The 12,475-nt window shown below is 40.5% G+C and overlaps 1 protein-coding gene across 1 annotated transcript; it reads right to left on the bottom strand.

The window, feature by feature from the left end:
* Window positions 1-5,287: 5,287 nt before the first annotated feature.
* On the bottom strand, window positions 5,288-12,147 carry LOC131696846 (tripartite motif-containing protein 16-like). The gene is made up of 6 exons (XM_059007624.1): window positions 11,507-12,147; window positions 8,887-8,982; window positions 8,467-8,700; window positions 8,153-8,312; window positions 7,174-7,239; window positions 5,288-6,232 (listed from the first exon to the last, which is right to left on the bottom strand). Exons 1-6 carry the CDS (start codon window positions 12,092-12,094, stop codon window positions 5,700-5,702), a joined length of 1,677 nt encoding a protein of 558 aa, XP_058863607.1. The 5' UTR covers window positions 12,095-12,147; the 3' UTR covers window positions 5,288-5,699.
* Between the last annotated feature and the right edge of the window lie 328 nt (window positions 12,148-12,475).

Raw genomic sequence — 12,475 nt, 5'->3', positions numbered from 1 at the left:
TTAAACATATATTGTGTTCTGGTTGACCTGAGCAAGCCAAATTAATTAATCAGTTTATAGTATAGCGTGGTGAGTATCTATCTATCTGTCTGTCTGTCTATATCTATCTCTCTATCTCTCTATCTATCTCTATCTATCTGTTTATCTATCATGTAATGTAATTATTACAAATCTGAAACAAATATTAGACCAGGTTGCACAAAACAAACCATCAATGAATAATATATGGAATGGATAGATTGTGTAAACCTTTTCAACAGATAAAATATTACAAACTTATTATTATAAGGAATTCTACGTCCCTTCAATAGTAAAGCCACCTCTGCTATTAAGGCCAGATTTTGTCGCCCCCTTGATTGTCCTTAGTAGCACTGTGTAGGACCATGAGAGGGTTTAAAGGGTTAAACTTTGCTGTAATGATATAGCACAAGAAATAAAGCTGAGGAAGAGTGCAGGTTGGAAAGAAATAGGTCCCTGGTCACCATAGTAACATCTGATAAGTTATATATACACTCACAGCCACGATTCATTTACTCCTCCTCTCTGGCAGGTTTGGCTTGTTCTAGTTATTTGTAGTAATGACCCTGTAATGTACAGTATTCCATTTCATTATCTGTATTTCTCAATCAGGAATGTGCAGGCGATGTATTGAACTGTGATTAAATCAGTCTGCAGCCATGTGAATGACGTCTTGTAACATGAGCTGCTTATTGTAACTCAATCAGCCTCTTGTAACTTTGGCGTCTCACTGTCTCTCATATGAGCAGCAGGTATGTTCTGTGATTTTCTTTCAGATTCAATCAAGTTGAAATGGGGGAGCTTCGGGGAGGGGGAGGGGTGTAGAAAGTTAAAGTCAACATGATGCTCAGGATGCGGGATGAGGGACGGCAGAAAATCAACAATTACAAAACACAGTAAAAGTCTAGATCTTGGGATTGTGTGTCTTTCTTCCCCTTATTATTCCTGTTATGCTTTTATTGTTTTGTTTATTTTCCACTGATCTATAACACTAGAACCGCCACGCCCGTCACAGTTTGACCGGTTTGGATTTAAAATGTAATCGACTCTGCGTTTGTGAATGCATTGCGCTCGTCCTTTTTTATTTAGTTTTTTTAGTTTTTAAACAGACCACCGCATTGCATTCACAAATGCAGAGTCGTTTACATGTTAAATCCCATTAACCGCGCGCGGTTGGTAAAGTTAGCTTGACTTTCGATATTCGTTTGATATTCGACTCACGCTAACCCGACATGAATGAAAATGGCTTTATCTCCCCAACCACAGAAGCTAAAGTGCTCAAACCAACTTTAATTTAAAGAAGACTAGTTGTGAATTGTTTCACAGTTTCTGTTTTACATGTGAAGCCTAAGAATAATTTGTGAAAAATAAATGGTTGGGGATATCGAGCCAAGTGTGTGCGAATGTCATGAATGACCAAGTTGTTAAAATGGTGGGGGTGGAGCAAGTGTTATTATTATTGTGTGCACTAAATATTTTTTTAAAATATATTCACGGTTATTATGAATGTGTTTAATTTTTACTATAATGTGTTTGATTTTTATTATTATGATGTGTTTGATTTTTATTGTTATAATTCTTGTGTGTGAAGTTTCTTTTTTTTTCACTGCGTGGTTTGTTGTTTTTGTTGTATTCACGAATTGTTAACATGCTTGAACACCACACCGGAGACCAGTTTGGGATCCCTGACTCCCGACTCCCACAGTTAATCATCTCCAGTGTTTTCACCTGCCCTAATCTATCCCTCACAGACAATAAAGAGTGCTTTAACTCACAAACGACAGAGAAATGAATGAACCATATCAAGGGAAGAGGAATAAAGACCCGCAAGATCGACCCGATATTAATGGATTAAGTAGGGGAGCAGGTGGAGAAGAGTGTGGGAACAGAGCTGTAGAAAGGAAAGAACAACATTTCGTGGATGAAAGAGTACGAAGATTGAGAGAGACGTTACTCCGGCAGCACATAGGGAAGTACAATACTAAAAACAAAAAAGCCGTATTGGTGCTCATGTTTGGCTGCTTAAAGAGGCTGACTGATGTTATTTTTGAGATTTCAATACTGTGGCTGTTATACCCCCTCCCGTGATAAACCGTTTTTATTTTATTTACTGTCGTTAAATCAAGGCGCTTCCTCCCTGTTAATGGCCATTGGGAATTTGAATAACAAGCTGACATTGATATGCTGATATCCAAATGCATTCATTTTTCAGCAGGCTTTTTAATATTGTTTATTTTATTAGACAACTGCTGTTTTGAATACCGTGTGTCAGTGTGTGTGTGTGTGTGTGTCAGTGTGTGTGTGTGTCAGTGTGTGTGTGTGTGTGTGTGTGTTTCAGTGTGTGTTTGTGTGTGTCAGTGTGTGTGTGTGTGTCAGTGCGTGTGTGTGTGTGTGTGTGTCAGCGCTGTCAGATTTACGTGATGAGATCAAATGCGCTGATCCTCGATTTCTTAAAAATGTTTCTTGAGAAGGTCGCGTCAAATGAAACTGTCCTGAACTGTCGGCGTCTCGTCTATAAAACAATAACATCCAATAATCCATTCGAATCGGATGTGTTCTGATCCGGGGCTGAATCTGTTACAATGAAACACAACCCCGATCAAATGTATACGAGTGTCAATCATCTGGAAGAATCCCCGGATTAACCAATCCTGAGGAAGGAAGTAGGCGGGTTACCATTTCCTTCAGCCCGATTCGCTGAGTGCAGGATGTGGGCATTTGAGTGACTGGTCAGTTTATTGGATGCTGAGCTTCAGGTGGAGGGAGGGGGCGTGGTTTAGGATGCGGTGATTGAAGTCCTGCAATAGAAAAAAAAAAATAACACACGCGGTAAAAATAAACAAAAAATAGTCAAACCGCTAAAGACAACATTTACCCGCGAGACGCTCTCAAAACAAGCCCACTTTGAAACTGTTCTCTGTAAAAGGAAGCGTTTCTGCTATTTTATTTATGTCTCTTCAGTTTCAGGCTTGTTTGTATATTTGCTTCAGAGACGGTAAGATATTAAAGTTTTCAATGAGGCAGTTGATATTTTTTCGAGGCGACTCGTAGAGCACAGACGCGCCGGATGAGGAGACAATTACTTTGAATAATCCTGTGAATTGTTTTGGCGTCAGATAAATGAATCATCATCCTCATCCTCATCATCATCCTCATCAGTTCAATCAGGGGTGGCTGTTTCCAGACTTGACCTTTGACCGTTGTGACTTGAAACTTGACAAAAATAGATATATTACAACAAACAGTTCTAGTGAATGTCCACATGATGGCAGCATTGTATAAGGAATAGCGAGAGCTGCGTTCTGCCCGTCTCCATGAAGTCCAGGTTTACAGCACAGGAAGCCCCGAGACCCGACACCTCCCCATGTGAGTTTAATTATTTATTCTTAAAACCAATACTATTTTAATCCACAGCAGGGACTGATAAAACAGCCTTTGTACAGCAGTTGCCCTGCGGTGTGCAGGTCAGGGAGCTGTGTGGGTGCTGGAGTGCGCTGCAGAGCGGATTTCCACTCGGTCACACAGGGGAATATAAAGAATGCCGTGTTCAGAGCTGACTCTGCGATTTAGTGCGAGGAGAGATTGAAACCACTGAAGCTGTTTTTAAAAAAAAAAAAAAGAAAATGCACGTGGTCTTTAAGTCGCTGTTTTTTACAAACAAAAATTAAAAAATAAAAGCGCGCGTGACGCTTATTTCCCTACAAGCCCTTGTCTTTAGCCACGGGAGCACACAGCCTCTCACGGGCGTTTGAAACTGCACATCACTTTGCACGGATCCTTACTCATGTCTGTCCCACAGGAGTTCCCTGGCTGTAGTTTATGTGGCTGTTCTTTGATCTCATGCAGTGTTATAGGAGTGTGCAGAGCTGCTAGTCTGTGATGGTTGATTCGAGTGTGTGCAGAGCTGCTAGTCTGTGATGGTTGATTCGAGTGTGTGCAGAGCTGCTAGTCTGTGATGGTTGATTCGAGTGTGTGCAGAGCTGCTAGTCTGTGATGGTTGATTCTAGCGTGTGCGGAGCTGCTAGTCTGTGATGGTTGATTCTAGCGTGTGCGGAGCTGCTAGTCTGTGATGGTTGATTCTAGAGTGGTCCTTGTTTCTTTACTGCACAATACTGTTATTTTGTTACTGCGTCAGACTTGGAGAAAAAGAACGTCTTATTTAGTTTTTCAGGGCAAATCGGGTGACCCTAACGACATGAACAGTGCGAGAAACTCAAGCTTGAATATAAATTTGGTCAGACACCAAAATCCAAGCAGAACAACTGGACAAAACATACAAAAAGATCGTAGTTTTTTTTTCCTATTAAGTGCTGTTGTAACTGTTAGTATTAAACTGTGTATTTAAAGTTCAAAATTAATAATTCAAAATGAAACAATCTTAATTGATACAAAACTGTTTAAAATACAATGCTGCCATGGCACTCAATTAGCAACACAGACGTTTCCAAAAACGAACACAACATTTGAGTAACTGTGATAACAAGAAGAGCTCGGGATGATTTCAAACAGCATGAAAAGATAAGGGGCCGGTCTAAAGAAAGAGAAAGAAAAATGACATTTGAAGCGCTGTACTCTTTAACAACGGACTTGTTTCAATTGTGTTGCTGAGAAGAAACCCAGCTAACTCAGGAACGAGTGATTCAGTAGAGAGAGGCATGGACCCGACTCCAAGGAGAAGAAGAAGGAGTAAAGAGAATGACCCTCCTGATATGTCACAAGAGCCTGCCAGGTACTGAAAGTCTTTTCTTATTAGTTCAGGGTGCGGCGGCATGCTGAATAATACCTTTACTAAGAAGCTGTTCAGGAATCCAAATCACTGAGCTGAGTCTTTACAATGCTTCCCTATGCTTTACCAGACCTCTCTGTGCTTTACAATGCTTCCCTATGCTTTACCAGACCTCTCTGTGCTTTACAATGCTTCCCTATGCTTTACCAGACCTCTCTGTGCTTTACAATGCTTTCCTATGCTTTACCAGACCTCTCTGTGCTTTACAATGCTTCCCTATGCTTTACCACACCTCTCTGAGCTTTACAATGCTTCCCTATGCTTTACCAGACCTCTCTGTGCTTTACAATGCTTCCCTATGCTTTACCAGAAAACTCTGTGGTTTACAATGCTTCCCTATGCTTTACCAGACCTCCCTGTGCTTTACAATGCTTCCCTATGCTTTACCAGACCTTTCTGTGCTTTACAATGCTTCCCTATGCTTTACCAGACCTCTCTGTGCTTTACAATGATTCCCTGTGCTTAATGAGTGTTAATGAGTATTAATAAATAAGAAAGTCAGTTAATCAATTTTTTTATTTATTTTATTAAATCACATTACTAAAATCTGAAATATTAAACATTTTATGGAAATCAAAGAATAAAAACACACACACAATAAAGCAAACTTAAGTTCACTTTTTTAAAAACTGTTACAGCACTAACTATTGGATGCCATTTTGTAAAATATATATAAAACATAATAAATCTTAAAGAAATTAAATACAGTTATTTCGTATGAAATCCATTCGTTGCTAAAACCAAATAATTCACCTCGTTTCGCTCTGTAGGTGGCGCCGTTTTACCCCCTAACTTTCATCCAAAGTTGTGTCAGATTGAACATTCCCTTCGCCCGAGGAGTGTAGAGGACAGACAGGGAGTTCAATACAAAGGGTTTCTTACAACACAAAACAGTCTAGTTCAGCTGGCAGATTGTTACAGGGGAATCATAACAATGAAGCCTAAACCCAGGATAGAGCGGCTCAGTGAATGTCGTTTGGAATCTGTGCAGGAGGGTCATTGTGTCAGAGACGCCATAAAAGGACAGCGTGCCGGCATTAAAGTCCAGATACACTCCTATTCTGGGGGAGTGCGGGGCAGTTATTGCAGTGTGATTGTTATTGTGCCAGGCAGTGTAACTGGAACCAGAGCATTCCAAACTCCAGGACTTGTCATTGAATCCAAGGAGACAGGAACGATTCCATCCTTTCCTGCTGATTCCTTTATATGTGACTCCTATAGAAGCCCCTCCCCCACTCCTCTCAATCTCCCAGTAACAGCGAGTCCCAGTCAAACCATCTCTGCAAAGCACTTGCTCCCAGTAGTCAAATCTCTCTAGGTGATGAGGATATCTCTGGGTCTCTCTCCTCCATGTCACCTTTCTGTTCCCTTCAGACAGACAGAGGTTTCTATCTGCTGTGTTGGGGTCCAGTGTGAGCTGACAGGAATCTGATTGAAGAGGAAGGATAGAAAAGTCAAATCACTGAGAAGATCAACAGTCATTGTCTGCTGCATCCTCACATCCTGTTTATGGAAGGTGTGTGTATTGTTATAATTACTATTTTTTAATACATTTTGACCACTTTTTTAAACTTTTAAATTGCATTCCCTGCCTCAAGATGGCTTCCCGCGGACCATCATGGACCCCTCAGAACTACATTTCCCATCATCCTCCTGCTCACTGGTAACCCCATCTCAATTACATATGTGAGCAGGAGGATGATGGGAAATGTAGTTCTGAGAGGTCCATGCGGGTACATTGGAAGCTATCTTTAAACCCTCTTGATTGTTTTATTCATTATAATTCCTCGATCTTATCAAACTTCTTCAATTGGATCTAATCAAGGGCAGCTCTGCATACAATTACAGTTCACTTAATGTTCCTACAGGGTATGTGTTGCCATTTTACCCACTCAGACCCCTTGCTTACTAAATATCTTCAATAGAATATCATCCACTCTTCAAATATCTGTCTAATATTTTAATGAGCAATCCATCCCACAAGTGCAGTGATACTGCAATATACATTTACTACCAGCACAGGATGAGTGGGAGGGATAGCTGTTCATTTTACCCCACAACTGGTTTCACATGCATTGTACATGTATTAAAAGATGGGATGATTATCTATTCAGGGATACCAAGATATTTAGGGAGAGAAAGGTCTGAGTGGAAAAACAGGCAACAAATGCCCCTCCCCCAGTCATTCTGCATGTATTCATCTGAACCAATACTTGATAGAGAGGAGTGTAGATTAATGGCTTCACAATTACTAATAAATAATAATAATTGCTGCCCTCAAGCTCCACCCCTCTGTTCTGTAGTGTTAGCTCTTCTCACAATGGAGTGACACATCTTTCAATCAAATGTTTCAGTGAAAACAGACTTACATTTTAAAAACTCAGCTCTGTTCCTTGGCTCTGGAGCCTGCAGACTGTAAACTGCAACTTCATTCACTGGGCAGAAAAAAGAGAGAAATAGAATTGAAACATGTGGATTAATACACAACACACACACAAGACTCCAAACAGCAATCTGAAAAGAAACAAGGCTTATTCACGGCATTTCAGGATGTAAAAATCCGTACTTTAATATGTTCATGATTACAATGAATATGTATTCCTTCCGTATCGGTGCAGCAGCCAAAGTCAATGTGAACACGTCTGCCACTGCACTGGAGTCTTGTGTTCCTTCCTCTCAATCACATATCTTTACCCAACAGTACAGTGTCCATATTAGGACACCCTTGTGCATCAAACATACAACAGTCATTGTCTGCTCCATCCTCGCATCACTTTCTCCTCTCTGCTTCATCAGTCCGTTCCATCCTCCATTCTCCCTCCTACCACCTCCCTGCTCCCTCCTGCATGCACCCTTCTCCCTCCAGTCTGCTTCATCACTCCCTGCTCCCTCCTCCCTGCTCCCTCCTCCATGTTGCCTCCTCCCACTTATGTGCTCCCTCCTCCTTGCTCACTCGTTCATGCTCCCTACTCCATGCTGTCACTTCCAGTCTTCATGCTCCCTTCTCTCTGCTCCCTCATCCCTGTTGCCTCCTTCCTGTCTCCTCCCTGATCTCTCATTCATGCTCCCTCCTCTCTTCCACACTCTCCTCAATGCTTCCTGCTTAATTCTCCCTTCTCCCTCCATGCTCCCTCTCCCATGCTCCGTGCTCATTGCTCCCTTCTCCCTCCTCCCTGCTACCTCCTCACTCCTTCCTCCTCCATGCTGCCTCCTCCCTTCTCAATACTACATTATTTATGTAGCCAGCAATCTGCAAGAGGTCTTTATTAATGTCTTGCAAGTCCTGTCCCTCCTCAAGCCACGGTCTATTTGAGAAATCTCTACCAAAGGAATCAATTTCACACCAACCTGTTGTGGTTATTTTGACTAATTCCCCCTTGCAGAAGTCCTCAATATGGTCTTTAAGTTCAGATACAGCTTTCCTCACAGCCCCAAAAGAGATGTCTGTATTGACAGTAATGCTGGGTAAGTCTCCAGCTTCAGGAGGGGCACAGAGAGACTGGAAATTCTACAACAGGAAAGTGGAGAAAAGGAGTTTTCAGTGAAACAGAATGGGGTCCAAAACATTCCTGGGGAAAAGCAAGGATTCATTCAATTGAAGAGGTCTGTCTGAAACCGTCCCAGTTATGGACTTGAGATTTTCTAACAAGCAGTGATGTTACCTTTAGAAAATGGATGTGATCCTCTGTCTCTGAATGCTTTTTCAGCTCAGCGTTTCTCCTCCTTAGCTCAGCAATCTCCTGCTCCAGTTTCTTCATGCGTCCTTCAGCCTGATTCGCTGCAGCCTTCTCGTTAGCTCCAATCAGCTCAATAACCTCAGTGTGGATCTTCTCAATGGATCGGATCAGCTCAGTAAAGATCTTCTCACTTTCCTTTATTTCTATGCATGCAGATCTCTGAGTGAAAGAACACAGTAGAAGAGACATGGTTAGAATTGATATAAAAAACACATCAGGCATAGACAGTAAAATTCTGTAGATGTGTTCCAGTCAATCTGTTAATAATAATAATAATAATAATAATAATAATAATAATAATAATAATAATAATAATAATAATACCCCCCTCTTGTCAATACCCACTTTCAGTGACTCCACAGCCTGTTTCAGCTCCTCAATTTCTTTCAGTCTCTCCTGGATTCTCTGTTGTATTTCTGTCTGTGTCTCTCCCAGCTGCTTCTGTGTAGAAACGCAGTGACACAGTGACATTTCTGATGGGGCATTGAGTGATATCCTGTCACACCCAACACAGGCCTGTTTAAGTATGCTATTGAAACTGACAGAATCAATTTAGTTTAAATATATTTTATGTTTTCTTGTCCCCTTACCTCTTTACAATGTTTGCTTTAATTCTGAGTGGTTCTCAAATATAATTTGATCTTCAGTTCTAGTTGCACGCCATAGACATCTGCAGCACAGGCTAGATCAGACAACATGTGTGTATAGTAGTAAGATACAACACCATCTAGTGCACAGCTGCCAGCAATACAAAAGGACACAGTAGCTGTCCACTAGATGGCACTGTTTCATTCTAGTAACAGTGAATGATGGCTGATCTAGCATGTGTTACTTGTTTGTTTTGTCAAGAACCTTGGAAACTGAAGCAGCTTTCTCTTTAATGGATATTTAGGGCTTCTGATTTCTGGTTTTAATCGATAAACACAGATAAAACAGCCTTGATACAAAACAATGAAATCAGTATATAACCAAATAAACAACGGAAAAACACTGTAAACAGTTACTCAATTCACATTGACTTCACCCCTTTCCATGTGAAAAAATGTAATAAAATAAACTTTTTTCCTACATTTCTATTGGAGGATTGCACACGCTGGTGAGATTTAAAATGAGATTACAATTAGAAACGGAGGGTTGTTCTTGCTCGTGGGATTTAAAGCTATATTACAGTTCAATAGGGAGGAACACTCGTGGAATTTAAAACAGAATTGCAAATTGTGGTGAAAACACATCTCACACTGCGGGCAGACTTTCAAGAATGGCATGGCATGGCCACAGCAGCTCTGCCAGTGCAGATAGATGCATATGTGTCACTTTTAAAGGCACGGGCACAGCAGCTCTGCCAGTGCAGATAGATGCGTATGTGGCACTTTTAAAGGCACAGGCACAGCAGCTCTGCCAGTGCAGATAGATGCGTATGTGTCACTTTTAAAGGCATGGGTTTTGTTTACTATATATCAAAACACAATTATTAAAGTCTTGTTTAAAATGTGATGTATTAGTTTATTAAGAAGATATAATCACTGTGCTGCAATCATTGTTACAATATATTAAAGAGACCCTGCATCATAGAGGCAGCACTGGGTGAAGCTCGCTCCGTCCTCCGGCTGCAGCACCAATTCTCCAAGAGCGGATCATATTTCCAGCACATCACTACAAACACAAGCATGGCTGGCTCTTGGTTTAATGAAATTAATAAACACCGAAAAACAGAAGCCCTGTGAATATTGAATATCATATTAATCTTGTATATTGTATACCATATTAATCTTGTATATTGAATATCATATTAATCTTGTATATTGTATACCATATTAATCTTCTATATTGAATATCATATTAATCTTGTATATTGTATATCATATTAATCTTGTATATTGTATATCACATTAATCTTGTATATTGTATATCACATTAATCTTGTATATTGAATATCATATTAATCTTGTTTTTATTTTTTTTATAATTTTTTAATTAGGTGCTTGGCATTGCTGGGAATGCTATTTTTAAACAGTTTTACCAAATAAACTAAAATATCTTCAACAATGAAACTGATCTATGATTTAATTAAGTTGCAAGATACATATAAAAAAACACAAGGAATATAAATCATGCTAATTTTACTCTACAAATTCCAATGCACCACAAAACAGCTGAACAAATCCTTCTTACCCTGTGAGGCAGGGCTGAGGTCCTGCACGTGTAAATAGTGTGATTTTGTTTGATTGTAAATAATGTTATTGATAATCAAGATTGTGCTAGATATGGCAGGGTATATGCAAATCCAGGTATGGAATGTGGCCAGGTGTTAATTGATTAATTGATGATCTCTTAGCCCTGGCCACATGCCTTTAAAAAGGGTCTGAAAAGCCAGTTTCTTGGTTCTACAAGCAGGGATACAGACTGTCTGGGAAGGAGAGTGTTGCTGTAGGATCCTCACGACTGCGTGTGTTAACCAGGGTGAGGAAAACACAAGAGGAAAAATGTATCTCGGATCACTGTGTGAGTTAACCAGGATCGCTAGCACTGGAAGGAATAGGGAACAAGTTTAGGGGATTTTAATCCCACCCAAGTCTAGAGAGGAGGTGTCAGGGAGACTGTTCCTGGAGCGGGACTTCCTTTCTTGTTTGATCATCTTTTATTTTCTAGTTGTTTTCGAGCAGTGTTTTGTTTTGAATGTTTTGTATTTTTGTATCAAAGAAAACCTCCTGTGTCTTTCCTGTCAATCAGCGATAGCCACACCCGTAACAACACCCCTGTTACACCCTGAAATACATTGTAGCACATCATAGTTTAGATAGAGCAATTAAAAAACTAAAAAATTTAAACTCTTTAAATAGATATTAATATACAATTAAAATCTGATCTAATGTGAAACTGTATAACCTAGTAAACAGACATGTTAAATATCCCTGGGAATTCTTATCTTCTAGGATAGCTACAAGGAAATGGTTCAAAGCCTTACCTGTTTCACACTCCTTTCTTTCTCAGCTGAGACTGTATCATGACTCTTGTGTTCATCTTGTGTACACAACAAGCAAATACACGTCTGATCGGTTCTACAGAAGACCTCCAAAACCTTCTGGTGTTCTGCACAAAGCTTCTGCTCCAGATTTCCAATTGCATTGATCAGCTTGTGCCTCTTGAAAGCAGCCCCCTCATAGTGTGGCTTGACGTGTGTTTCACAGTAAGAGGCCAGGCACGTCAAACAGGATTTCACAGCTTTGAACTTTCTCCCAGTGCAGAAATCACACGACACATCTCCAGGTCCAGCATAACTTTGAGCAGGAGGAGGATTGAGCCTTCTCCTCTTGAATTCTCCAGCAATTTCAGCCAGCATGATGTTTCTGCCCAGAACAGGCCTTGGGGTAAAGGTCTTTCTGCACTGGGGGCAGCTGTAGAGACCTGTATGATCAGTCTGATCCCAGCAGTTCTTAATACACCCCATACAGTAACTGTGTCCACATGGAATAGTGACTGGGTCCTTCAATATCTCCAGACACACTGGACAGCTAAACTGGTCATGCGCTACCAGAATATTCGCTTCTGCCATTTCTGCTGCAGTGAGACAGAGAGACTGACGATTTCACAAGCAACGAAACTTCACTGCGCTGATTTCCTGGAGTTGTGTAAAGCTCTGAGAGGCGGGGTTTGGGACTAAAGCAGGTTTAGACAAGCAGGGGGAGCAGAAACTGCCGAATCAGATATTCTATGGAACTGTTTCTAAATCCCCCAACAAATATTACAATGTTAAGATTAGGAATTAAACAACTGATATTAACAACTGTTTAATATCAGGGCTGAAGAGTCTGACTTTGTGTTTTAGCCCAAATCTATAATATGTAAAATTAAGGAATGTTCTGTTACACGTATGTTTGTGATGACGGTTTGAACGGCATCTCGTTACTTTAGTAACGCCTTACTGTAATAATAT

The sequence above is a fragment of the Acipenser ruthenus genome, chromosome 35 (genome assembly GCF_902713425.1).
Source record: "Acipenser ruthenus chromosome 35, fAciRut3.2 maternal haplotype, whole genome shotgun sequence".
Classification (NCBI taxonomy): domain Eukaryota; kingdom Metazoa; phylum Chordata; class Actinopteri; order Acipenseriformes; family Acipenseridae; genus Acipenser; species Acipenser ruthenus.
This window is presented reverse-complemented; position numbering and strand designations above follow the sequence as displayed.